This window comes from Microcebus murinus, chromosome 17 (genome assembly GCF_040939455.1).
Source record: "Microcebus murinus isolate Inina chromosome 17, M.murinus_Inina_mat1.0, whole genome shotgun sequence".
Taxonomy (NCBI): Eukaryota; Metazoa; Chordata; class Mammalia; order Primates; family Cheirogaleidae; genus Microcebus; species Microcebus murinus.
The window spans coordinates 59,102,819-59,129,602 of record NC_134120.1 but is presented as its reverse complement, the minus strand read 5'-3'; the positions used below and the strand labels follow the sequence as shown (position 1 = coordinate 59,129,602).

At 58.1% G+C, this 26,784-nt stretch overlaps 1 protein-coding gene and 1 long non-coding RNA gene across 5 annotated transcripts in view; one reads left to right on the top strand and one right to left on the bottom strand.

Moving 5' to 3' along the window:
• Positions 1–26,784, top strand: part of ADAMTS2 (ADAM metallopeptidase with thrombospondin type 1 motif 2) — a 216,363-nt gene that overhangs the window by 47,891 nt on the left and 141,688 nt on the right. For all 3 annotated transcript variants that reach the window (XM_012789959.3, XM_075993718.1, XM_012789958.3), the window contains exon 3: positions 18,301–18,460. In XM_012789959.3, coding sequence (XP_012645413.2) covers positions 18,301–18,460 — 160 coding nt within the window. The remainder of the gene's footprint in view (positions 1–18,300; positions 18,461–26,784) is intronic.
• Positions 21,253–26,363, bottom strand: LOC142861591 (uncharacterized). 2 transcript variants are annotated; one of them, XR_012912824.1, is made up of 3 exons: positions 26,284–26,363; positions 21,857–21,941; positions 21,253–21,338 (listed from the first exon to the last, which is right to left on the bottom strand). It is a non-coding gene; the product is annotated as an uncharacterized LOC142861591 (long non-coding RNA). The 2 variants fall into 2 exon arrangements; XR_012912825.1 differs by lacking the exon at positions 26,284–26,363 and adding an exon at positions 24,876–24,931.

The following is a 26,784-nucleotide window of genomic DNA, read 5'->3' as shown; positions in this document are numbered from 1 at the left end:
TCCTGTTTTCATCCTGCTAGCTATTACCTTTCAGTTTTTAACACCTCCCTAACATTAAGTTTCTCTGAGAATCACCGTCAGAACCAGAAACCCCTGGTGGACCCGTCTGCTCAGGAGGATTGGAGCGTCTCACCCTCGCTCCCTGCTCGCCACTCCCAGCCACACACAGATGCCACCATTTTACTGTGGTCAGAGTTTGGGCTTTCCCTACTGGCTGTCACTACTATTTCCTTTTTTTCCCTTTTTTTGGGGGGGGACAGGATCTCACTCTGTTGCCTAGGCTGGAGTGCAGCAGTGTCATCACAGTTTACTGCAGCCCAAGACTCCTGGGCTCAAGAGATCCTCCTGCCTCAGCCTCCCAAGTAGCTGGAACTAGCAACATACACTACCACACCTGGCTAATTAAAAAATATTTTTTTGTGGAGACAGAGTCTTTCTATGTTGCCCAGGCTGGTCTCAAACCCCTGGTGTCAAGTGATCCTCCTGCCTGGGCCTCCTGAAGTGCTGGGATTATATGCATGAGCCACTGTGCCCAGCTCACTATATTATTATTTTTTAAAATAATAAGTATCTTCTATTTCAGGAGTTTTCTTTGATATCTATATTTAGTGTCATAACTGTATTCAGCATGATTTAGACTTAACTGGTCCCAGGCAGTTTTTGCTGCTGTTGCCTTTGGCCCCTGCCTTCCCTGTTGGTGTGATTTTCATTTGTATTCCCTCCCCAGTGGGCTAGAGGGCCTTCCTGGTGGTGGGACCTGGGAAGGTGACCTTCTCAGCTGTGCGTGCCGTGGTCTCAGTGTTTGTTGTGTGCCCTGCACTTGCATGCTGGGGTTCTCACCCCAGGATGATGGTACGAGGAGATAGGGCCTCCTCATGATCTTGGACTTCCCACCCTCCAGAACCATGAGAAATAAGTTCTATTGTTTGTAAGCCACCCAGTGTAAGGTGTTGTTATAGAAGCCTGTACAGACTAAGATAACATATGCTGCCCTCAGCTGTGCGGGGCCTGGGCAGGCCTGTGGGCCACACGATATGTGGCTGAGTGGGACCTCCATCTCCTGGACCACAGCTCAGAAAGCCGTTTCCTCCCGGATGGGGAGTCCTGGGTTGGAAGATCCTTCTCTCCTCAATGGGCAGTGTCTTCCCAAGGTCTTGGCCTGTCTCCACTCCCTCCTGTTCCCAGTATAGACCCGTCTGGTTGTTTCCATGGCAGCAGGAAGGCCTGTCAGGGTGAGTGTGTAGAGGGCAGCCAGGTGGGCTGCTCCTAAACCCTTCAGAGCCTCCAGCCAGCCTGCCCAACTCCTGCAGCAGGCGGGCTCGTGCGCCCTGCTCAGAGTGCTCTGGGCTGGCCCGGGATTCCTGTTGCCCCGAGTCTGTCATGGTTGCAGAGAGAGGCTCACTCATGTGCTTCAGGTTGGAAGTCAGGCTGGAGTGTGGAGTTCCATCCCAAACCCAGAGATGGGACCAGCACCCAGGCCATGACAGTGAGGACTGTCCGGTAGGGCTACACGGGCATTGCGGGTCAGCCAGTGCTGGGGTCACAGGGGCCAGCTGAAGGGATTTGCCGAAGGCATGACCCGTAGTGCTGCAGCCAGGGTGGGGGACGCACAGTGCTGGGCGGACTCCGGCACTGCCAACAGTGGGAGCCCTGATCACCCCGGGCCTGCCAGGCCACGCAGAGAAAGAGAACCTGCCTTCTGTCCCCAGCTGCCAGTTTCCTGTTGGTGTCTCCCTGTACCAAGAGAGCCCGGGGGAGCTGGTTTCTGGGGTCATCCCCGGGAGTGTAGGGCAGGAGGTGAATGTGCATGGGTGGCCAGCAGACAGCCCCTGCCCAGAATGCCAACTTGTAAGGAGGAGAGGTGTGGGCCATGTTCTTCTTTGTGTCTTTTCAAAGCCAGGTTTCCTTTTCAATCCAGAACCTACTTGGTTAGCACTTGTAAGTGCCCGCTGGTGTGGGTCATTGTCACGTTCTGAGGACAGACAGACTCAGCAACCTCCAGCAGGGTGCTCGGGGCAGAAACAATGAGGCATATATCCGGTGGAAACCCCGCAAGTCCCCCAGGCCCTGCTCATCTGGGAGCAGTAGTTATGGGTGGACAGAAAAGGTCTCAATGCCGATGTCCACACATGGGCCTCCTTTGTTCCTTTCTTTAGACTGCTTCAATGGTTCCAGGCACTCGGTGTGGGAAGGTTATCGTATTGAGTGTATACAAAACCCACATCTACTTGAGACTTGATGGGAGATTTGAAGGATTTTCAGGGGTAACCTTGACATTTGCTGCTGACTCTAGAAGCCCTTGTCCACTCCACCAGCAGGAAGCTCCTTTGACAGCAGGGACAGGCCTCCTTGGAGGCTGCGTGCACTGCGCTGAGGCCACCTGAAGACGTGGGTGAAGCCCTGCAGGGATGCTGCGGGGGGGACATGGCTGGGCCCGGGGCCCTCATGCTCCCCTGTCTGGGCGCAGGGTCTCAGGGCCACCATTTCTGACCTGAACAAGTTGGTCTTGATGTCGTGCTGGGGTGGGGTGATAACCGCTGGGGTGCTCGGCATTTCTGGGTCAGGCTAGCCCCAGCATCCCTGGGGTGTGCCTGCTGGGGCCGTCCTGGTGGAGCTTCCAGCCACGCACACGTCTGCCCTGCTCACGAGATTGAGCTGCCAAGGAAGGGAAGCGCATTCACTGCCGGTGATTGTCTGGCCGGACGCATTTCTGGGCTGTCAGCTCCGACTACAGGCAACATCGCCTTTACCGGCGCCATCCGCCTGGCCCAGTCACGGCGTTGAGTGTTTGGGATGCACCAACACCTAAAACAACAAAGACTATCCCGGAACGCCAATTCCAGTGCTTGATCCGGGTGAGTCTGTCGGGACAGAGCAACAAACGACGTGCCCCTCATTTGGAGAGAGCAGAGCAAAGTGAGTCCAGACTGCCCCCTGCCCACAGCGGGCCAGCCCTGAGCTAGCGCTCACATGGGGTGCTGTGAGTCAGAGGCCAGGGCCCAGCACCAGGGTGAGGTCACGGTGCCTGTGACCTCAGCTCTGCTCTGAAATCCCTCCTGGCAGATGGTGCAGCGAGCCCTGGAGGACTGCCCTGAAATGGCACAGAACCTTTGAGAGTGTGGGGCCACTGCCCTGGGCACTGTAGCCCACGGTGGCACCACAGTTGGAGTGGGGATGGACAGGAGCCAATGCCCAAGGCTTGACAGCAGGAACTTTGGGCCCTGAACTCCTTCTGTGTCTGATGTGAGTGGGAGTCACCAAAACCAGCATGTCAGCACCTTTCTGGTGGCTCCATCCCACTCACATCTGTGCAGGAAGTATCCCTCTGGCCCTCAAGGACAGCTTGCTCATCAAGCCACTCCCCTGGGACCCTGGGACAGCCTCATAGGCTCAAGTCTTAGAGCTTCTGCAGCATCTGGTGGGCCCCACGCACAGGGTAGATCAGGGGTCCTCAAACTTTTTAAACAGGGGGCCAGTTCACTGTCCCTCAGACCATTGGAGGGCCATTGGAGAGTGCGGCACACATTCCACACATGCGCGCTGTGGGCCCGGGATGACTCGGCTGCTAAGCAGGACAGGCAGCGGTGACAAAAACACCTGGTGGGCCAGGTAAATGTCCTCGGTGGGCCGCATGTGGCCTGCGGGCTGCAGTTTGAGGACACCTGGGGTAGATGGTTGGGGAGTGCCCCAATGGGAGCTGCAGGGCCCACAGAGATGGCTCAGGTGTGGACCCTCCGCCCAAGAGCACTGTTTGGCTACACTCTTCTCCCTGGGGTTCTTGCAATTTGTCAGGCTTGCTTCCTCCTCAGGGCCTTAGCACTTGCTGCTCCATCCCCGGAACTCACTACCTCCTGCAGTGCCCACTCCCTGAATTCCAGGGATGCAGCAGCAAAGCCAGGCACCTTGTTCCAGGAAATGACGGTCGTCATGATAAATGGACAGGCCAGAGGGCACCAAGAGTGGCCTGGGTGGTTTTATTTTTATGTGTTTAAACTTATTATTTGGAGATGACTTTAGATCTATGCTATTTTGCAAAAATAGCAAAAAATGTTGCAAAGACAGCATCAAGATTTTCAGTATGCTCTTCACTCAGCTTCCCCTGTAGTTAATGTTGACATCTTACACACTGTAGAACAAAGATTGAAACCAGGGGCTTTTGGCATTGACACTATGTTACAGCACTATTGCTTAGTGTCTTAGTCTTTTTTGTATTGCTATCACAGAATAACTGAGACTAAGTAATCTGTAAAGAAGAGAGATTTATTTAGCTCACGGTTCTGCAGGCTGGGAAGTTCAAGGGCATGTATGTCCCTGGCTTCTGGAGAGGGTTTTCCTGCTATATCATGACTTGGTAGAGAAGGTCAAAGGGGACATGGACACTTTTAAAGAGGGAAACCCAGGGGTATCCTGGCTTTATAGTGACCCCATCTCTGGGGAACGAATCTAGTCTCACCAGAGTGATTACTCACTCACTACCATGAGAATAGCATCAAACAATTCATGAGAGATCTGTTCCCATGATTCAAACCCCTCCCAGTGGGGCCGCTCCCAGCACCACCACAGTGAGACTGCATTTCAGTGTGAGTTTTGGTGGGAATGAACAAACCATGTCAAAACCATAGCACATAGTCTGCAGACTTCACTGGATTTTGCCGGTTTTCTGATTCACATCCGGTGTTTGGTTCAGGATCTCACTCAGGGTCCCACATGGCATTTATTAGTTGCAACCCTTTTGTTTCCTGCCCTCTGAGATTTCATGACCTACACACTTTTGAAGAGGATTGGTCAGCCACTTTGTAGTCTGTGCCTCCACATGGGTTTGTCCAGTGTGTCTTCATGTTGGGTCGAGTTTATGCATTTTTGGCAGGATTATCATGAACATGTCATACTCTCTGCCTTGGGATCATCACATCAGATGGCAAACTGTCTCGTACCGTCAGTGATGACGGTCTTCCCTGGGTTAAGGTGTTGTCTGCTGGGATTCTCCTCTACAAAGTCACAATTTTTCCCTTTATACTTAACAGATCTCTCATAGGGAGACACTTTGAGGTGATGCAAATGTTCTGTTTTTCGTTACATTTTTGCCCACTCATCTTCGCATGCACAGATGAGTCTCGCCTGCAACAACCCTTACGGTGGTGTTGCTGATGGGGCTTATTAGGGTGATTTTTCTATCTCTTAATTTCTTCTACATTCATTAATTGAATTCCACTGTGATGAAGAGCTGCCCTTCCTCCCCCATTTATTTATTATTTGGCTATTTATTTATACCAGCAGACTCATGTATATTTTTTATTTTGTGGGTTATAGCATTGCTATTGTTATTATACCATTGCTATTTATTATTTTGTTCAAATTACCCCAACTTTGGCCATTGAGAGCACCTTAGAGTTGGGTCCTCTGGCCTTCCACCTACATGGGGTGGTGGGGCAAACCCTTTCTGTGCAGGGAGCACTGGAGTGAGCAGAGCCCCGGCGAGGGTGAGTAGTCCTGTGGCAGTGAGAGCTGACCTGAGGCCACAGCCTGCTCTCGGGGACGGCCTGTGCCATGGTGTGCACCTGGCCTGGAGCTGCCACCCACTTCCCTGCCTGCTTTCCAGTGGAGGCCCTGAGAGCCCAGGCATAGCACTGCCGGTGGGTGGAGTTGTGTTGTGTGTACGGCTGCCATGATGTGCCTCGCGTGGGTGGGGATTTGGAGCGGGCAGGGGTATCGGACATGCCTGATGTCACCTTTCATACCCTGGGACTCACACTGTTTCCCACTGTGACACTTGGTGGCCAGGTCCCCTGTGAGGAGCAGGATCCATGGGCAGCCCACCCCATGCTTTCAGTCCCCTGAATCTGCCGCGGTGACAGTGGTGCACCTGAGCCTGCCCGTGTTCTGGATCTGTGGTCATTGCTGGCCTGGCTGCTCAGCCTCCTTGACTGGGCTCTGACCGCCCACAGAGGGGCCCAGGGTCATGCGGGCTTCTGTCCTAGCTCTGGAATGAATGAACACCCCAATGTCACTAGTGGGGGCTCAGCAATGCTGCCCCCCCCCCCCGCCCCAAGCAAAGGTGGATGTGTGAGGACAGGGCTGGGTGGTGTCTGGAGGCCCGAGAAGCAGCCTGGCTGTGGCCCAGGCAACCTGGCCCTCGGAGCTGCGTCTTTTCCATAAATAAACTAGACAAGACCCTTCGTCAGCTGGTGTGGCCTGGTTTTTGTTTTGGGAAATCTGGACAGAAGGGGTGGCAGACAGCCTTGGGCCCCACAGGGCTGCTGCCTAGGAGTGGCAGTTGGGCAGGCGGGCAGAGGACAGTCGGCGGTCAGCCTGCCCTGGATACCATGGTGGTACCCAGAGACAGAGTGGGAAAGGAAGCCTGATTTGAAGGAAGCCAAGCTCAGGCAGGTGCCAGGCTGCATGGATGTGGGGCCCGAGATGCCCGGAGAGGGCCTTGGGGCCCAGGGACCCAGGGCAAGGACAGCCTTTGGTGGAAAGTGAAAGCAGAGAGCTAAGAAAGCTTCCAGACCAGCAGCCCAGCACCCAGGGTGAGGAGGGCACCTCTCCGAGCCTCAGCATCAGCCCTCAGGCCTGCGCTTCCTGCTCAGGTGGGTGTGTCCGCCTGCTCCTAGGGCACATCACGGGCAGCCTGTCTTCCCCACACCGCCCTGAGCCAGGCCAGCACCCTGTCCTGCTGTGGCCTTGACTTGCTTCCCTGTTGTCGTCCCCACCTGACCAGACACACCTGAGGGGATTCCAGTCGAGGCGAGCCTGTCGGCTCCCTGCCCACCAAACCCACCTTCGTCCTCCAGCCAGGCAGGCTTTGGGGAGCACGCCTCCCCCGGCCGTCTGGAATCTGCTGCAGGAGCAGACTTGTGGGACGGAGTGGGACCCTGCCTCCTGGGTCCCTGGGACTGGGGGCTTCCTCTCTGCCTGTGCTGCCCTGGAAAAGGTGCTGAATCCTGTTTAGAAATTGCCACACATCTAGGGCTGTGTGCCCTGCCTTCCAGCACCTACCTAGACTCAGCCTTGGGATAACCCAGAAAATTGTGGGGTGCAGGGGGCATGTGGGGGGCCCTCGCCAGCATCTGGAGGCGGAGCCACCCTCTACACAGGGATGGAGGATGCCAGCTTGCAGCTGGCGCCAGGCACGAGCTCCCTGTCTAGGAGGGGCAGCTGGGCGGGGCCCGGCGCCTGCCAGCCACCACGGGTGCAGCCTTCTCATCTCCCTGTGCGGCACTCACTGCTCTGTGTCCTGAGGTGAGAATGCCTGGTTCAGAAGGGAGGGCGAGACAGGCATCCCACATGGCCAGCCCAGGGCGGGCTCTGACTTCCCTTGAGTGGCAGTGCTCCCACATGCCTGTTTCCAACCCACTGGGGAGGGACTCCTACAGTGACATGCCTAGGGGTGCCCTTCCTTCCCGCCCGTGCGCGAGTGTGCTCCCGAGCAGCAGCCCTGCCCACCCCGCCCACACCCAGCTCTCTGTGGCGTTGGACATGGAGGCTGCTATGGGCTGAGTGGGGTCCCCCTGACCCCCAGATTCCTGTGTTGAAGTCCTACACCCCTGGATTTGGAGATAGGGTCTTTAAAGAGATAATTAAGTTAAAATGAGGTCACCAATCCAGTATGACCCATACCCTTCTAAGAAGAGGATATGAGGACACAGGCATGCACAGAAGAAAGACCAGGTGAGGACAGGTGCAGAAGATGCCACTGACAAGCCAAGGATAGAGGCATGCGCAGAAGAAAGACCAGGTGAGGACAGGTGCAGAAGATGCCACTGACAAGCCAAGGATAGAGGCTCCAGTAGGAACCAGCCCTGCCCACCCCTTGATCTGGGACTTCCGGCCTCCAGGACTGTGAGAGCGTACATATTGCTACTTAAGCAGCCCGGTCTATATGGTGCCTTGTTATGGTGGCCCCAGCACCTAATGCAGAGGCACTGGCACTAGCCTCTCGTGGGAGGACGTGTTGGCAGCTGCCCCTTGGAGCATTTCATCTGGCAGATGTGGGTGAGCCTACAGTGGATGCTGAGGGATGGTCCAGGCTCCCCAGGCCCTTTGGTCCTGGAGCGGGGCCTTGCAGGCTTTGGTTGCTGGCCAGGGAGAGTCCCCTGGGGGCTCCAGGATGGTGTGAGTGGCAACATCTGCAGCCCTTGCCACCAATGACATTGGTCTTGGGGGCATTTAGCCCCCTCATAATCTTCCTTAGCCCACCAAATAACGTATATCTGGGAAGAGCAAACGTCGGCACTCAAAGACAAGAGCCCCTGCCATTGCAGCCCCTGGCCAGACTGATCATCCTGTCTCTGGATAGCTGTGGGCGGTGGTGCTCAGACGTGCTGTCCTCGGGTGGTGGGAGGAGAGGGGAAGGGGCAGTGTGTCAGGCCTCCAAGGGCAGGGAGGCTGGATTCCAGCTGGTGGGGGCTGCCCCAGGGCCTAGTGCCGGCCCCGGGAACAAGGACCGTGGACCTTATTCCGAGAGCTCCTTCCACCTATCTCAAGGCCACAGCCGTGGTGCAGCTGGGAAGATATGGGATTTTGATAAGATTCAATACTTCAAAAAGCGAAACATTTCACTTTTTGATAGTTTGGCAAGTGTTCCTACAGCGAGAGTCATTTTTCTTCTTCAGTGGAGAGTGCCCTGTCACTTCTGTGAATGTTAATTTGTGACTGGGGTGCTCCCCGACACGGTCTTCATGCTGTGCAAGACCTGGGAAATGTCAGTGGAGTGTCTGACAGGGACGAGTGTCAGTTCTTGTGATGGATGGGCAGGCCTGCTGTGGTCCCAGGGTCTGGGTCTGACCTGCTGGCCCTGTGTCTGGCCGGGGCTGGCAGGCCAGCTCTGCTTCCTGGGGCTTCCTGCTTTGGTATGCTCAGGGGCTGTGGAGATGGGGGAGCTGGCTGCAAAAGACTGAGTGTGGGGCATTTTGGACTCTCACAGGCCCTGTGGGAGCCTCTCTAGTGTCACTTGATTTAGTGGGAAGGCCGACTGGCTGGCACCCCAAACCTTAACACTGCGAACTTTTCGTTACACATTTCTAAGGAACTCTCATGTCATATCAATAATGATAATGACAACAGGCTAATTTATTGGGTGCTGTGCTGAGTGCTCAATGTCTCATTTAACCCTCACATCAACTGTGTAAATCCTATTATTATTGTCATTTTATACCAAAAACACTGAGGCTCAGAGAGTCCACACAGTTAGACAGCAGGGAAGTAAGCATTTGTTTATTTTTATTTTTATTTCAGCATATTACAGGGGCACAAATGTTTAGGTCTCATAATATTGCCTTTGCCCCACCCGAGTCAGAGCTTCAAGTGTGCCCATCCCCCAGACGGAGCGCACCGCACCAGTGCACTGGTGTGAACATGCCACTCCTGCGCCGAGTCGAAGCAGAGTGTTGGGGCACCTCCCAGTGGTGGAGCTGTGCTGACTTGCGGCACAGACACACCTGGCTTCATAGGAGGGACTGTGCTGCCGCTAGGCCTTCCTTCTTCAATCACCAATAGACCATGGATATTTTTCTTCCTTAAATGGTCAAAAATCTGTAAAACCCTTTTGGCCTGTCATAAATTTGTAAGTTCTGTAAAGTTTTTTGAAGGACATAGAGTTCTTAAAATAATCCAACCATTTACATTTATTCTTATAACATATTTGTTCTTACTTCTATCATCTAATGTTTATTTTCTGTTTTTCTGGGGGTTTTGGTGCTGTTTTTCTAGTCTACTATATTTTATATATGGTCTAGCTTCAGTAATTTGGAAGTTTTATTAGTTTTACTAGTTGTGGCTTCTCTCACTTAGGGTAGTATTCTTAACCTTAGACTTAGAAATTTAGAAACTGACTTTAAAAATTCATCAGTAGTTGCTGACCCCTCTATGGAAGATTAGCAGATCAGTGCAATTAAACTATTCTTTCCTTCCTCTACTCTTTCGTTGATTTTTGTGAGTTTGGCAATTTTTGCCTCCACTTATTAAAATCAGATTATGAATTATGAAAAATGACCTCTGGTTTGTAATCCTAATTATCTCCCCAGAATAGATGCAGAAGTCAATTCAGGCGTCTTAACCTGTAATTTCCCTGTTTGTGGTGTCTTGATTTTAATATCCAGTCTGTGCTGCACAAATGGCAGGTGAGGGACGATGGAGAGAGGCAAAGCAGTGCTGCGGCAGGATGTCCCCAGCGTGTTCTCTGGCAGCCCCTCTATGCGCCCTGTTCCCTGGGGCCTGGTGTCGCTCAGGTTGCACATGTGTTCAGTTGGCAGAGTCAGGTCCTGTCTCTAGCTGGTTCTAATGCAGTGTCTCTCTAGGCCTGGGCTTCCTAAGGGTTGGCCTAGGAGGGGAACTGATGAGTACCAAACAGGGCATTAGAAAGTACTGAATCCTATCAAAATCCCAACTGACTTCTTGGCAGAAATTAACAAGCTGATCCTAAGATTCATGCAGAAATACAAGGGGCTGGAATAGCCAAAACAATATTGAAAAAGAACATAGTTGAAGGACCCACACTTCCTCATTTTAAAACTTACTACAAAGTGGGAGTTAATCAAGACTGTGGTACTAGCAGAAAGACATACAGATACAGATTGCTGGAATAGAACTGAGAGTTCAGGAATAAATCCTCACATCGATTTTGGACAAGGGTGCCAAGATAATTCAACAGGGGAAAGAGTAGTCTTTTCAACAAATGGTGTTTGGTACAACTGAACATTCGTATGTAATACGAATTCCTCACATCATATACAAAAACTAACTCAAATGGATGGATCATAGATCTAAAATGTAAGAGCTAAAACTATATAGCTCTTCAAAAATTGTAAGAGTAGTCTGTTACTTTGGGTTGGCAAAGTCTTAGATAGGACACTAGAAGCACAAGTGACAAAAAATAGATAACCTAGACTTCAAAAAAGTCCTTCATGACATCAGTGGACACTATCAAGAAAGTGAAGAGACAACCCACAGAATGAGAGAAAACCTTTGCAAGTCATATATCTAACAAGGGACTTGTGTCTAGAATACATAAAGAGCTCTTACAAGTCAATAAAAGAAAATACCATTAAAAATGGGCAAAGTATTTGAATAGACATTTTCCTAAAGAAGCTAAACAAATGGCCAATAAGCACATGGAAAGATGCTCAGAATCATTATCCATTAGGGAAATGCAAGCCAAACATAATGGTCTGCTTCAGATGTGCTAGGATGGCTAGAATAAAAAAGCCAGAAAATACCAAGTAACCATGAGGCAAGGAGAAACTGCAGCCCAGATGCTGCTGGTGGGAGTATAAATGGTGTAGCCGCTGTGGAGAACAGTCTGGCACAGACCATATAACCCAGCAATTCCACTTCTAGAGAAATGACAACATCCGTCCATGCAAAACTTGTGCACAAATGTTCATAGCAGCATTATTCATAGGAGGCAAAAGGTAGAAACAACCCAGTGTCTATCAACTAGCAAATGGATAAATAGAAAGTGATATATACATACAACGAGATATTACTTGGCAATAAAAAAGGAATGACATACTGATACACGCTACTGCACAGATGAACTTTGAGAACAGACTAAGTGAATGAAGCTAGTCACGAAAGACTGTGTAGTATACGATCCCATTTACGTGAAATATCCAGAATAGGCAAGGCCGCAGAGAAGAATGTAGATTAGTGGTTGCTCAAGGCTGGTGGGTGGGGGAGGGGAGAGGTGGGGGAACATGGGGAGTGACTGCTAATGTGTACAGGGTTTCTTTTTGGAGTGGCGAAAATGTTCTACAATTGACTGTGGTAATGGTCGGATTGTATACTTTAAATGCGGGAACTGTGTGGTATGTGCATTACAGTTTCATAAAGCTGTTACATATTTAAGAAGCATTGAACCTCGTAATGAAAAAAAATATTCCCTTTTCAATTGTGTTTTGCACTTTCTGATTAAGTTAATTGAGTCTCGGTTTGGCACTGACAGATCTTTAACACCTCTCCAGTGCCCCCAGCTCTCTGTTCCAGCTAGAGGAAAGGCAGGCAGCGGGCACACAGGCACAAAGGAAGCCCAGCGTGGCGGGGAAGGACCTGGGTGTGCCTGGGACGGGGCTGCCAGCACCCCGTGGGCGGCCTTGGGCACCAGGAGACATCCTTGGCCTTTATTTTGTAGGAGTGGGTTTCTGGCCTTTGGTTTGTTTTGGTTCTTTTTCCTGGACCTCTCCTTGGTCCTGTGAGCACTGTAGAAGGATAAACAGCACCCCATTCACAGGTCACCTGGCCCAGCTCCTCCCTTTGCAGAAGAGGGAGCTGGGGGCTGCAGATGGCACAGGAGTGGCTCATGGCCAGAACTTGAAACCAGGTCCCCTGGCTCTATGTCCCTGCCTGCCTCTCCCTCCACCCTGCCCTTTCAGGCAGGGCCCAGCTTTCCTTGACACCTGCTGGCACTGGACTCCGTGCTGGGGGTTTGCAACTGTCAGGGCTCCTTGGTCATGAGCCTCAGAAACTGGCTCTGGCCAGCTTAGGCCAAAAGAAGGACTTTCTGCAGTAAAGGAGCTATAGGGCCTGAAACCATGTCCAGAGAGGGCTAGGGCTGATGGACAAGTCAAGAGGGTTCTGCGGCTCAGGGACAACCTCCACTCAAGAGAGCCCTGGAAGGCCCAGCTTTGGCCACAGCTCCCCTCCAGCCTGGGAGGACACAGCCTAGATGGACACACCCTCCCCAAGAGGACGGAGGGGAATGGCTGGTACTTGGCAAGGACCCCACACATCCACCCCAAATGCAAGAGAGTAGGGAGGCAAGGGTTCTGCCATGAGGACAGCCCATGGACCCTGCAGAAGCAGGTGCCCTGGAAGGTAGAGAGCAGGAGCTGACAAATGCAGCAAAGAGGACAAATGTCTCCTGACCCCATGGACTGCCCTTGCCCACTCATGTACATTCTGGAAAAGTGGAGACTCAGTATGCACAAGTGTCCTCTGGGATGCTGAACCATGCAGCCGCCCACCCGGTTCGGGCAGAGTGGCTCAGACCCCGATGTGCCCTGGCCCACCCCCGTGACCGTTCGGTGATGAGGCCTCCCAGGGTGCCGCAGGCTTTCCCAGGCAGCTGGGAGGGGCACGCGTGCCCAGGCAGGCTCTGTCGGGAGTTGCGGATGCCATCGTTAGACCAGGCTCGTGTTGCTGTGGGGGAAGTGGGGTGGCCACTGCCCCCTGCCCAGCTGAATCTCATGGGTTCATTACCAAAAGGAGGAAGGGGAGAAAGAGTCTCAGAGTCAGAACAGATTAGGCGTGGACACCTTACCAGACGCCAGCAGCTGGGGGATGTCTGCGGCAAGTGTGCGTGGTGCGTGCGCGCCTGTGCGTGGAGCGGGCTGAGTTGGGGGTGGTGGGGAGCTGGCGCAGGTGGTGCTGCCTTGTCCTTTGTCGAAGCCTGGATCCCTCTGTGTTTGGAACAGCTTCTCTTTCCTTTCTACTCTTGATTGTCACCCCTGCAACCTTGACAAACACCTGACAGTCTTTGTGCCGGAGGTTGCAACAATGTCAAGGTCGAGTGGCAGACCTGGTTTTCGTGACACACGCGGGAGCCTGCTGGGGTACCGCAGCTGGTGGCTTCCACGGCAGGAGAAAGTGAGGAGGGGCAGGCAGGTTGCTCCAAGGACAGGAAGAGGACGTCCCTAACTCACGAGCCCCTAACTTTGATGGTGTCAGTGTTTTAATGCTTTAAAGTTCAAAGTGACAGAGGATAGCCATTAAGCCTTTGGATTCTTGTAAAATTTTAGCTTTTAGTTGCCATTTCTAGTGATGACTTTACCATAAATCGAACAGCAAAAAAGCAGGACCCAGAAGAAGGAAGAGGCAGGGCAGCATTTTATAATTCACCATCATATGCTGGCGGCTTGACTTGGTGGCCCAGGTACCAGGCGCTGGGCCCTGTGGCAGCACCCGGGGGTCAGGGCCAGAGCCTGCCTCCGTCCCCCAGAGGAGGACCTGCTTGGCTTGGCAGCCGGTCACAGACTTCAGGAGCAGGGCAGGCCTTGTGGTGAAAGGTGGCCAGGGCGCCAGCCCTCCGCCAGCCCCCGGCTGGACAGTGCCCACCGGCAGCTCCCACGTGTGCCCTTCAGACCAGCGTGCTTCAGGCCTCCTTTAACACTTGCCTAGTGGAGAAAGGAAACCGATTCTAATTAATAGCAAGTGCATGTGAAAGATGCGTTTGCCACTGGCAGCATGAAAATCAAAGCCCTGGAAGAGACTCAGCAAAGCGCAGCTCACATTTTGCGCCTCGCTCTCTTGTCAGTTTTCTTCTGCAGCCGTAGACGGCCCGCTCTGGACGCATACTAAAACGCTCGGAAGCGAGCCGCAGTCTTTGCGAGGAGCCCCTCCTTGGGCACGGCCCCGCCCGCTGTCTCGCGAGGCCACCAGCCCTGGTCTTGGGGTGATTGGCCGCTGGTCCCAGGGCAGGTGCTGCCTATGTCCATCAACATGATACACGCGTGTGCGTTTCACGGTAGCCAGTAGGATGGGCTGACGCTGGTGAGGAAAGCGAGAGCGTCTCTGGCTGTGTGAAGAGGCCTGAGCGGACTGGCTCATGCTTCAGACTCAGCTCGGTGTGCTCTGGCGCCCTTTGGTGGGCACTTGAGCTGTGGCTCCCTGCGTGGTGAGATCCAGTGTGCGTGGGTCAGCCCAGTGACACCCGCCCCCCCCCCCCCGCCCAGGCCAGCCAGGAAACCTGAGCCCTGTGGCCAGGGAGACCCCGAGCTGTCCCTTGGTTTGCTCTGGCCAGCGAGGACTGCTCCTCCCCAGGCTGGGCCTGGCCTCACAATCATGCTGGGTCCCTCTAGGAGGGCCCTGGGCTGCGATGTGGATGGCTTCTGGCCTGGAGCGCAAGGTCCCCCAGAAGAGGGGGCTGCCCTGCGCTGTCCTGCTGTCCCAGTGTCCCGCTCTAATTGCCCCAATAGGCCTGGCCCGGCCCAGGGGGTCCCTCTGGGAGAGAGGCCTCTTCCACAAGGGTCTGGGCTCTGATTCCTTGACCCTGGGTATCCCAGCAGGCCTTCTCCCCCTCTGGGCCTAGTTTCCTCATCTGGAAAGCAAACAGACTTGATGACATCACTTGGGTGGAGGAGCCCTGGCAACATGTGCCCTGGTTCTGGTGGGTCCCAGGTGGCAACGCTCCCTGGTGACCATGCAGGGGAAGGGAGGGCTGGCCCGTCAGTAGGTGAGGGCGTGGAGGCCCAGGGAGCTCAGCACCTTGCCCCAGGCCAGCTGGCCAGACAGAAGGGTGCCGGCATCCTAGAGGCCAGACTCCAGGACAGCTTGCCTGCCCTTCCTTGGAAGAGTCTTAGTGTGATGGTAAAGCAGCTTGCCCTGCACCACACATAGGGCAGCAGTGGCTGCAAGCACGCACCGCATGCCTGCAGTGGGGACAGTCTCCCCTGGCCTGCCCCTCTGTGTCTCTCAGAGGACACGGCCCAGTGCTTTGGGGTCATCCGTTCCCTCATCCCACAAGCATCTGCTGACTCCCTGCCAGGCCTGGCTGGGCCCTGAGACCCAGGGGTGAGTCAGAGTGTGGGGCCTGCGGGTCCCCCAGCCTCCTGCCCACAGCCCTGCTGACCTCATTCCCACCCAGTGGCTCTGGCTCCTGCTGCCCCAACCCCCACCCCAGGCCACCTCCTAGGAAGCCCGGATGCCACAAACCCACACGTCTTGCTGGCCTTAGCCTTCTTCCTGTGCCCCTCAGAGGATGCCCCTCACCAGCCGCCCACCCGCCAGGACCCTGATTAGTTTCCTGCCGCTGCTGCGTGTAGCAAATGACTCAGAATGTAGGAATGTATTCTCTCGCACTTCTGGTGGCCAGAGCCCACACTCGGCATGACCGGCCGGACTCGAGGCGTCAGTGGCCGCCTGCCCGCTGCAGTGCAGTGGGGAGCCTGCCGGCCCTGCCGGCTTCTCTCCACCTTTGCTCTGCTTGCGGTTCTCTGTGCGTCTCACCCTCTGCTCGCTCACAGGGAGGTGGCAGCGACTGCCCCGAGGCCCCGGGAGTCCAGGACAGTCCGGGACAGCCTCTGGGCTGCAGCGCCTCACGTGGTCACACCACGTACGCTGCCGCATGGGCCTGAGCACCTCCGGGGGCCTGTTTCCCAGCCGCCACAGCCCCGGAAGCCCTCCTGGGCCCCCATTCCCTTCTGCCGGAACCAGGTCCACCCCCAGGTTCTGTCGGCTTCCTCGCGTTTGCCGCTTGTCCCCCCCTCACGCTCCCATTGCCTCTTCCCGTGTGCCCCAGACACGCCTTGGTTCTCCCAGTGCATTCTCCCTGCAGCAGCCACAGAGCCCTAAACAGGAACTGAGTCAAGGCGCGCCCTGCCCAGAAGCCCCCAGGCGGCCCACAGTCCTCCCGAGGATGCCTCCTCTGTGTGATGTTCCCCCACCAACCTGCCAGCTCTCCCGTCACCCACGGCTGCCCCTGGGCCTTTGCACGTGCAGCCCCTCTGTCTGGAGCACTGTCCTCTCTCCGGCTCTGCCTGGCCAGTGCGAAGGGTTTGGGTAGGTTCTGCGGGGACATCACTGCCTGTCAGCAACTCCCTCCTTCCCCAGTCTGGGCCCGCTGCTGTGCTCTGTGGTCCTTGACCCTGTGTGTCCAGCAGCCTCTATTCATTACTGGCTCTGACCCTTCTGGGGAGGGGTCCGAGTCACCCGCTGGCACACTGCTTCCCAAGGGCCCTGGCCGAGCGTGCTGGGCGTGTGGCCACCTCTGCAGCGTCCCTCGCTAGACTCGACGCAGATGGCAGCTCCCAGCAGCCCCATGGTGCTGCTGCCTGCATTTAGGTAGGGCCTTGGGGGCTTCCAGTCGGCAGCAGGCCGGTGTCCACAGAGCACCGGAGGGGGCCGGGGGAAGGAGGGCAGCCCGTACAGCCACTCTGTCCCTCCCCACAGCCAGGACAATGGTGTGGCAGAGGCCATTGTGGTTACCCTGGAGGCGTGCGGTTTCTGTACATCTGGACAGGGATGCCAGGGGCTGCCTGCTGGACGGAGGGCATGGCGCTGCCGGCATGGGGACCCGGGCCAGTGCTGGCTGAGCTGGAGTGTCAGTGGGTGCCAGAAATGCCAGCTTTTTGATTTTGCTAGAGAATCTGGAAATCTGGTCATTCATGTGAAATCTCCTGATTCTTAAGTCTGAGCAACAAATTTGAGCTTTTAAAAATCCCTCGTGGGTCAAAAGCACATGGTCTTTATAAAGGAAATACATCTGTGGGTTGGACATGGGGTGGGCTTCCACTGTGAGACCTTTGGTTTATGGATACTGGACCAAAACATAAAAATGTGGGAGCTGGAGGGGTCGTGGGACAGGTGGCCAGGCGGTGCCAGCAGCCTGGCCGAGGGCAGGGTGGGGCCCCGTGCACGGGGAGGGGCCGCTGAGGGGCAGTGCCAGGCCTTGAAGGGAGAACGGGGATTTAGCAGGGGGCCGGGGGAGTGGGGTGGGACTCCTGAGCCAGGGCATGGCGGGCACAGGGCTGGTGGGAGGTGACCGGGCGGGGCCGGGCGGCCATGAGACCTGGGAATGCCAGAGCACAGCACAGCCTGGTCCAGACGGAAATGGGATCCCAAGAGGGGTTTGCAGCAGGAGAGGACCCTAGCTGGCAGTGCAGCTACCTGTAGAGTCTGGGCCGGGCTGGCATAGGTGCACGGTAGGTGGTGGGGGCAGCGGCGTTGGGGTGGTCCCAGCTACAGGGGCATGTGCTCTGTCCCAGGCCCACTGTGGTCAGAATTTGCATTTTCCGAAGCAAGCTGGAATTCCATGTTTGGAACACAAAATCTCATTGTTTTGAGTGTTGGCTTCAGGGCTTTACAAATATTGTTTGTCCCAAATGGAACGTGTCTGTGGGTAGATTCAGCCCCTGGCTGGCTGCTTTGATCTTTGTCTTAGACTCTGGGCTCCTGGGGTGGGGCAACATTCGGCCCTTATCTGAAGCATCCTGGCACCCTCCTGGGGAACACAGGGCTACAGCCATGCTCGAGTCCCTGCAGGCTGCTCTGGGCAGCACTGGCTTCACAAGCACAGCAACTTTTCTGGAAAGAGAGTTGGGGGTAGGGGTGGGGCGACCTCAGCGGAGCCCCTTCCCGAGGCAGGGCTCAGCGCTGCCCAGTGGCGCTGACTCTGGGAGTAGATTCTCTGGGCGGACGGGGTCCTCTAGGGCCATCCGTCCCTGCCCTCTGCCTGCCCAGGGCTCAAACCAAGTGTCAGCTGGGCAGGGTCCTCAGGTGGGAGGTGCCAGCTTCCAGGGCCCTTCTCGCTGCGCCCCTCCTTGGCCTGTGTGTGCTGGGAATTTGAATGTCTTGTCTTTATCCCCGCAGGCTGGTCTGATCCGGATGGAGGAGGAGGAGTTCTTCATCGAGCCCGTGGAGAAGGGGCTGGCAGCACAGGAGGCTGAGCAGGGCCGTGTGCATGTGGTGTATCGCCGGCCGCCCACCCCCAGACCCCCTCCTCTGGGGGGGCCACAGCCCCTGGACACAGGTGAGGCTGCTGCAGGTGGGTGGGCTGCTTGGAAAGCCGTGAATGTCCCCCTGGCCATCTGAGCCCCTGATCGCCAGGGGAGCATCCTGGGGAACTCAGGTACTCTTCCCCAGGCCCATGGCCAGTTGAGGCTGAGCCCCAGTCTCGGCAGCTCGGGAACGGGACGGTTGCCTGTCTGAGCACATGGCACAGGTGGAGTACAGGGATGCTGGGGCCAGGGCCTCTGCTCTGGGTGCATGTGAGCCTCAGGGTGTCCAAGCACCCATTGCCTGCAAGTCTGGGGCCAAGCAGGAACCAAGGCTGTCCCAGGGCCATTTCTGCCTTCTGCCACCCAAGGGCCATTTAGTATTGGGGAGTAGGGGAGGCCCAGACCAGGCCTGCACCCATGGCCCTAGTCTGTGCCCATGAAGAAGACATCTGCCCCCAGGCAGCCCCTCCTGCCTCAGTGCTGCCACGATCACTGTGATAGAGCCTGTGTAGGTCCCAGCCCCCACCTGGCTGCTGTTTCCGCGTGCCCAGGGATGTGCCCCATGGACCTCAGAGGCACTCCCAGCAGCCTCACATCCCCTCCACAGACTCACAACTTAGAGCCCGAGCATGCCCTGGGCCCAGGAGTGCGGGAGGAGCCACTGGGTCGCTGTGGCCTCTCGGAGCTGGCCTCAGCCCAGCCCAGATCTTCCTAGCATCCCTGGCTCTCTGGTCCTGGATTGTGGGGAGGCCAGGGTTGGGTTCTGACATGTCCTGCAGGCTTCACAGTTCCCAGGGTCCCCCTGTGTGGATGAGGCCATCTGACCTGTGCCTAGCTCAGCCCTCAACCTCTGGTCCGAGCCCTGGCTGGGTAGAGCCATGGCAGGTGCATCTCCTGTTTCTAGTGAGTGCTCTGGAGGCCCTTAGCTGGGTCAGCCCTGGTGCTGTGACTTACTGAGGGACTCCCACCATGCCACAGCAGCCCTGGCGTGTTTATTTTAGGTTTTTCTGACTTCCCAGCTTGACAGATAAGTTGGGTGCAGTCTAGCAGGGCATCATTCTAAGTCTATGAAACAGCATCAGTCAGATACCTCTGCAAAGGGGTTGTTCCATCAGGAGGCCCGGTGTTCTCTGGGGCCAATCAGTACACCATGGCCCCTTGTTCCCTGGTTTGGCGGTTCCCTGGAATCACCGTCTGCCTAGACTGCCAACAGCCGGCCTACTGGGCGCTGCCTGCCCAGCCTTTCCCAGCCCCTCTTGCCCATCCCACCCTCGTGCTTCTGTGCAGGGAGGAATGGGGAGTGACTAGGAGGGCAGGAGTGAAAAAAGGGCCAAGGAAGTGCCCAATTCCTGGGCTCAGGGCCCCTGACCCACCTTCTTGCTAGTTGGCTGCCCTTAGGCCAGTGTGGGCCCTTGGTCTCTGCTTTCTCATCAGCTCAGTGGGGTTAGAAATGCTTGTCTCTCAAGATCTCAGGGTCTCTCAAGATCTCAGGGCCTGGCCACTTTGTACTTCGGGGCTGGCCTCTATTGGAATATTCAGGGTGTTTCTCGGGGCTTCTGCTCAGACAGGGGGAAGTAGAACCTGAACAATGGGCCTGGTCAGGTGCCCTTGGCCCTGTCTCTGATCCCAAATTCCATGTGGTGCTTGTCTTCCTGAACACAGCAACCCTTCCCGCATGGCCTGGCTGACCTTGCCTTATTGTCTGGGCTTCTGCTGGTATTTTGGCATCTTCTACTGAATCTTCCCTCCACCACCCCCCTGACCCCAACCCACATATCTTTAATGAGAGCTTGGAACTCAGGCAAGACATTCCAAACTCACGATAAGCCCAGAAACCACTGACTTTAGAAGATGCTGAGTGGGGCCACCTGCCAGGTCAGGAGTGAGGTTGTACAGGAAGGTGGGTGGGGAGGGATAGGGGATGGTGCTTGGCTATGGGGCAGGAGGGGAGCCTGTGCAGAGGGGAGCTGAGTGCAGGAGGAGAGCTGAGTGCCAGGCCTGGTCTTGCACTGCAAGCCCAGGATCTCCAGCCGGAGCCCAGGCTGTGGGCATGGGCACGGGCCTCAGGCTGCAGATCCGGATCACAGGCCATGGGGCTGGGGCCAAGTCCCCTTTGCCTGACTTTCCTGTCTGGTGTCAGCATGACCCTGCGTGAGTGACTTGGTCCTCAGAGAGCTTGTTCCCTGCCCCGTGCGCCTAACTCTTCCTGCATGGCCCAAGGGTGAGGGTGGCCTACTGGCTGGAGGGCGTCCAGATGCAGTTGGTGCCGGGGCCAGGCTGAGGGCTGTGGTGACCTCAGATGTCCAGTTTCCCATCAGCCAGGGCCTTGTCAGGGCCCTACACACAGCTGGGGGAGGTTTGGAAGCTGTGTCCCGTGTCTGGGCACAGCAAGGAGACACAGCATGCTGGACACAGAACCCTAGGGCCTCAGTGCAGAGGGGCATGTGTGTAAGCCAGGGACCCTTTCTTCTGGCAAATTCTGATGGGAACCCTGATGTCTCAGTGCAGCTCTGGCTGAAGCAGGCATGAGGTGCTGATTGGTGGCTTCCTCCTGCCTCCAAAGCAATTTCTGGAAGCGAGTATGAAATGTCCTGCTGTTTATTGATGGGTAGTGGTAGGATGGGGCCCCTGGGGAAGTGGAAACAGCTGTCCTGGGCCTCCTGGTCTGAGTGGGCATCTGTCTGGGGTGGCAGGGTCACCTCAAAGGGTCAGAGATCCTCACAGGCTCGGTGGTGCCTGGGGGTCCTGGGCTCATGTGGCCGCTCTGCAGGGGCACTGAGGTAGCTGTCCCATTTTCCCCGAGAAAGCGGCAGCCTGCCTGGGGTGATCGCAGGGGCTCACAGAGCCTCAGGAATTCATTTCCACTCACAGTCTCTGTCATCCAGGGTCAGTTGCTGAGCTGCAGATCGCCTGGGGAAATGGATGCAAAATGACAGTTTTAAGTGCATTTCACAGGCCCAGGCCAGGGGTGGGGTGTGCCTTGGTCAGCTGGGGTACCACGGTGCCACCGTCTACCCTGGGGAGGGCACTGGGATAGCAAGGGGTTGAGGGAGTGAAAGAGGACCGTCTCCTCTCCTCCTTGCCATGCTTGGGTCCACAGAAGTGTCCCTGCTTAGTGCCTTCGGCTGGCAGCCAGCACAGGAGGTAGAGCTCTGAGGCCAGCGTGGCCTTTGGGGTAAGGTGGTTGGGGCATCCCTTAGGCTTCCGCAGGGGCTGCCTTTCTTGAGAGTGACAAGCACCTGAATCCCTGTTCTCTGCTGTCCCCAAAGCCAGCCCTGTGCCCAGAGCTATGTTGGGGCAGGGCTCCATGTGACACTGTCCTCTGGCGTGCGTGTGTGCCTGTGCCCGTGTGTGCCTGTGCCCGTGTGTGTCTCGACCCTCCCAGGGCTGCTGAGAGGACCCAGGGCCGGCGGGCGGGGACGGAAGACCTGCTCTGGGCTGCAGCTGGGTGTCCTGGTGCACTGCTGCTCTCCAAGCCTCAGGTTGCCGTGACATGTCACCACCAGCCGGGGTCTTTAAACGATAGAAATGTATTCTCTCACAGCTCTGAGGGCAGATGGCTGAAGTCAGTCTCACTGAGCGGAGATCAGGGTGTCTTGGCCACGCAGCCTCTGCAGGCTGCAGGGGAGGCTCTGCTCCTGGCCTCTCCCCGCTCCCGCTGGCTGCCAGCACTCCCTGGCCTGTGGCTGCATCACTAAAGTCTCTGCCTCTCTGGTCACGCAGCTTCTTCCTCCTTTTCCACCTATGTGCCTCCCTCTTGTCAGGGTGCCTGCGATTGCACTCAGCATCAGCCCGGTAATCCAGGACAGTCTTCCCATCGCAAGATTCTTAACCTGAGCACACCTACAAAGCCCTTTTTTGCCACATAAGGTATTGGCCACAAGCTCCAGGGATCAGGACCTGGTGTGTTCGGGGGCCACCGTTCTGCCAGCCACAGGAGGTGAGCAGCCCGAGCAGGCTGGCCGAGCGGTGGAGGGTGGAAAGGGCAGCGTGTGGGGAGCAGTGCGTGTCTCAGGGCAGAGCCCAGGCGCAGCCCAGGCAGGCCCTTGGCCCTCCTGCCTCCCCCTCTGCACCCTCTGGCTGGCAGTAAGCAGAGTGCTTCCTGTGCCCGCCTGAGTGCCAGTCGCAGCCAGGCAGTCCCTCCCACCGTGAGGCCAGGAGAGGTGGGTCGTGCTGCGGCTGCACAGACCCTAAGCCCACGTGCGCTGAGAAGTTGGTCTTGCTGTTGCTGCCTGGGGCCTGGCTGCCTCAGCAGCCTGCGAGGGGCTGAGCTTGGGATTTTGCAAAAGTCTCCACAGGGTGGGAAAGATCCCAGTCATGTGATCTCTTAGACACAGAGTGCTGTTTGCAGAACACCCTGCCATCCCAAGGCAAGAGCTGCAAACTCAGAGCCCTGGAGGGCTCTGCAGGCAGTGCCAGTGACGATAGCAGCAGAGGAAAACACTAATTGCACCCACCCTTGGCCTGGCTTTCATTTCCCTCCTTTTAATATAAGCATAGACAACAGAGAATACATCTCTGCTAAAAAGAGCAGAGCAGCGGGAAGGCAGCAGCCTGGGGGATCCAGCCCTGGCCTTGCCATGGGCACAGGCCAGACTGGAGACCCCCTGCGAAGGGCTAGCTCCTCCTAGGCTCCCTCGACCTTGACCTGGCGGCAGTGTGGGTCTGGGCCAGCGGATCATCCTGCTAACAAGAGAACCCAGATATCATAATTTTATGTGAATCCTGACTTTAAAATGTGGCTTCAAATTTAAAAAACACCATATGGACCAAACAAACACTGCCGCATTTGGGCAGCTGTGCTTTCTGCGGAGGCGGACACGTCCTCTGCCTCCCTTTGGAGCTGCCCTCCTGGGCATCCCCAGGCCTGGCCTTGGGATGGAGGAGGGGCAGGTGGTTCCTGTCCTGGGGAACAGCCATGGGGCAACTGCGCCCACACACCCCGCAGGGCTGAAGGGAGAGAAGTGAGACAGCTCTGTGCCATGACCTTGGCCACCACCTCCTCGAAGGCAGCCAGTGCCAAGCCACTGCCCGCTGCTGTCTGCTGCGGTGTCCTCCCCGCCAGGCAGAGGCACGCCACCTCCAGAGCCAGGGAAAGCCTGCTGGGGGACCGGGACCACCTGGGTGGCTCCTCCACGGGGCTGGTCTCAAGGTCTTCACCTGGCAGCCCACAGCCAGCCCTCCCCACCAGGCCAGACCACAGGGAAGTTCTGCAAGCTGCAGGGAGGCCTGGGGGGGCGTGCAGGGCCGGGCCGGAGGCAGAGTCCACGCCGGCCTCGGTGGGGCTGAGAGTCCTACAGGCAGGAGTGGGCCGGAGGGTTGGGGGAGGGCCGGCAGAGTTCTGTGCTTTCCCCCACTCTGGTTGCTGCTGTGGGAGGGTCTGGAGCCATGGCAGGGGGAGAGTGGAGCCCTGTCCCATCAGGCCACAGGCCTGGGAAGTGGGCGCAGGTCTACCCCGTGGCAGGCAGATCACCCGGCCCTGTGACAGTGGCGCGGCCAGGGTGAGGCGTGGGGGAGAGGGCCCAGCCAAGCTGAGGTCCGGCGGGTGGTGGGGGCCAGGTTATGGGGGGAAAATTTGCTGAAAGCCAGGTCAGGGAGCCTTTCTGCCAAGTATCTGTGAACGCCTGTACTGGCTTCCTGTGGCTGCCGGGACGGCACCGCGCACTTGGTGGTTAGAGCCGCCCGGCCCTCAGCCCTCCTCCCGCGCCGCCTCACAGCACCCGCACTTGGCGGTTAGAGCCTCTAGGCCCTCAGCCCTCCTCCCGCGCCGCCTCACAGCACCGCACTTGGTGGTTAGAGCCTCTAGGCCCTCAGCCCTCCTCCCGCGCCGCCTCACAGCACTGCACTTGGCGGTTAGAGCCTCTAGGCCCTCAGCCCTCCTCCCGCGCCGCCTCACAGCACCGCACTTGGCGGTTAGAGCCTCTAGGCCCTCAGCCCTCCTCCCGCGCCGCCTCACAGCACCGCACTTGGCGGTTAGAGCCTCTAGGCCCTCAGCCCTCCTCCCGCGCCGCCTCACAGCACCGCACTTGGCGGTTAGAGCCTCTAGGCCCTCAGCCCTCCTCCCGCGCCGCCTCACAGCACCGCACTTGGCGGTTAGAGCCTCTAGGCCCTCAGCCCTCCTCCCGCGCCTCCTCACAGCACCGCACTTGGTGGTTAGAGCCGCCCGCCCGGCCCTCAGCCCTCCTCCCGCGCAGCCTCACAGCACCCGCACTTGGCGGTTAGAGCCTCTAGGCCCTCAGCCCTCCTCCCGCGCCTCCTCACAGCACCCGCACTTGGCGGTTAGAGCCTCTAGGCCCTCAGCCCTCCTCCCGCGCCGCCTCACAGCACCGCACTTGGTGGTTAGAGCCTCTAGGCCCTCAGCCCTCCTCCCGCGCCGCCTCACAGCACCGCACTTGGTGGTTAGAGCCTCTAGGCCCTCAGCCCTCCTCCCGCGCCTCCTCACAGCACCCGCACTTGGTGGTTAGAGCCTCTAGGCCCTCAGCCCTCCTCCCGCGCCTCCTCACAGCACCGCACTTGGTGGTTAGAGCCGCCCGCCCGGCCCTCAGCCCTCCTCCCGCGCCGCCTCACAGCACCCGCACTTGGCGGTTAGAGCCTCTAGGCCCTCAGCCCTCCTCCCGCGCCGCCTCACAGCACCCGCACTTGGTGGTTAGAGCCGCCCGGCCCTCAGCCCTCCTCCCGCGCCGCCTCACAGCACCGCACTTGGTGGTTAGAGCCTCTAGGCCCTCAGCCCTCCTCCCGCGCCGCCTCACAGCACCCGCACTTGGTGGTTAGAGCCTCTAGGCCCTCAGCCCTCCTCCCGCGCCGCCTCACAGCACCCGCACTTGGTGGTTAGAGCCTCTAGGCCCTCAGCCCTCCTCCCGCGCCGCCTCACAGCACCCGCACTTGGTGGTTAGAGCCTCTCGGCCCTCAGCCCTCCTCCCGCGCCGCCTCACAGCACCCGCACTTGGTGGTTAGAGCCGCCCGGCCCTCAGCCCTCCTCCCGCGCAGCCTCACAGCACCCGCACTTGGTGGTTAGAGCCTCTAGGCCCTCAGCCCTCCTCCCGCGCCGCCTCACAGCACCGCACTTGGCGGTTAGAGCCGCCCGGCCCTCAGCCCTCCTCCCGCGCCGCCTCACAGCACCGCACTTGGTGGTTAGAGCCTCTAGGCCCTCAGCCCTCCTCCCGCGCCGCCTCACAGCACCGCACTTGGTGGTTAGAGCCGCCCGGCCCTCAGCCCTCGTCCCGCGCCGCCGCGGTGCCCGCAGCCACGCCAGAGGGAGCGGGGAGCCCTGGGCGGGAAGCCGAGGCGGCTCCGGGAGGCTGTTTCCACGCTGAGTGCAGCCGTGGCGGAGCCGCGGGCTCCTGTCCGTGTGCTGGGTCGCGACGCTGGCGGCCATGCGGGAGTGAGCGGTGACGCGGCCCAGGCCGGAAGGGTGGGCGCGGTGCTGGGAACGAGCTGCCGAGGCGGGCGCGCAGGGCGCTCGGGGCTCCGCCCGGCCGGCTGCCCCACCCCAGCCGCGGGGGCCCACATCGCGGCCCAGGGAAACGTGCCGGCGCGTCCTGCTCGCCGTCCGTGACTGGCGCTCGGCGTGACGCCGCGAGCTGGCTCGGGAGTGGGGCTGACCAGGCAGTGCCGCCCGCAGGGACCTGGTCTGCGGTGGAGCAGTGTGAGCAGGCGACAGACAGGGCCGGTGACCCAGAGGATGGCGGCCGCAGCCACGCTCGGCTGTGGCCCCAACGCAGGCACCAGGGACAGTCCCCACAGGTCCGTGCTCTCGGAAGGGCCGCCTAAGGGCTGCCTGGGCGGCTGCTCCCAGCAGGGCGGGCGGGCGGGCGGGGGCAGTTGTGCAGGCGTCAAAGCGCCTGGCTCTGCCCACCTGGGCTGCGCTGGCTGCCTGGGGCCCTGGGCACCTCCCGCCTCCCATCTCCACGCAGGTTCGCCGCGGGCTGCAGAGCCGCGAGAACGCCCCCCCCCGCGAGAGAGGCCTGCTCTGGCTCCGGACGCGCCCTCGCGGTTCCGGGCTGGGCCTCTCGCCCTGCCCTACTCTGCCGTGCTCGCGCAGGCGCAGTGAGCGGATGCCGGCCGCGCTTACCTGGGGTCTGTGTTGCAGATGTCCGGGAGAGCCTTCCTGGTGGCCCGCAGGCCCCTCAGCGCGCTCGCAGGTGGCCCGGCTCAGCACCGAAGCCGCGTCTGCTCGAGGCGCATCTGGCATTTTATTAGTGGCCATGGCTCGGCATCCCCAACACAGCACAGGCAGCTTCCTGGGAGCCAGGCCGTGTCTCCAGGGGCAGCCCTGCGTGTCTGGGACGTGTGTGCCTTGGGCACGGGAGCCCCTGCCGGGGCGGGAGCGGTGGGGCCTGCTTGGTGCGGGCGAGGC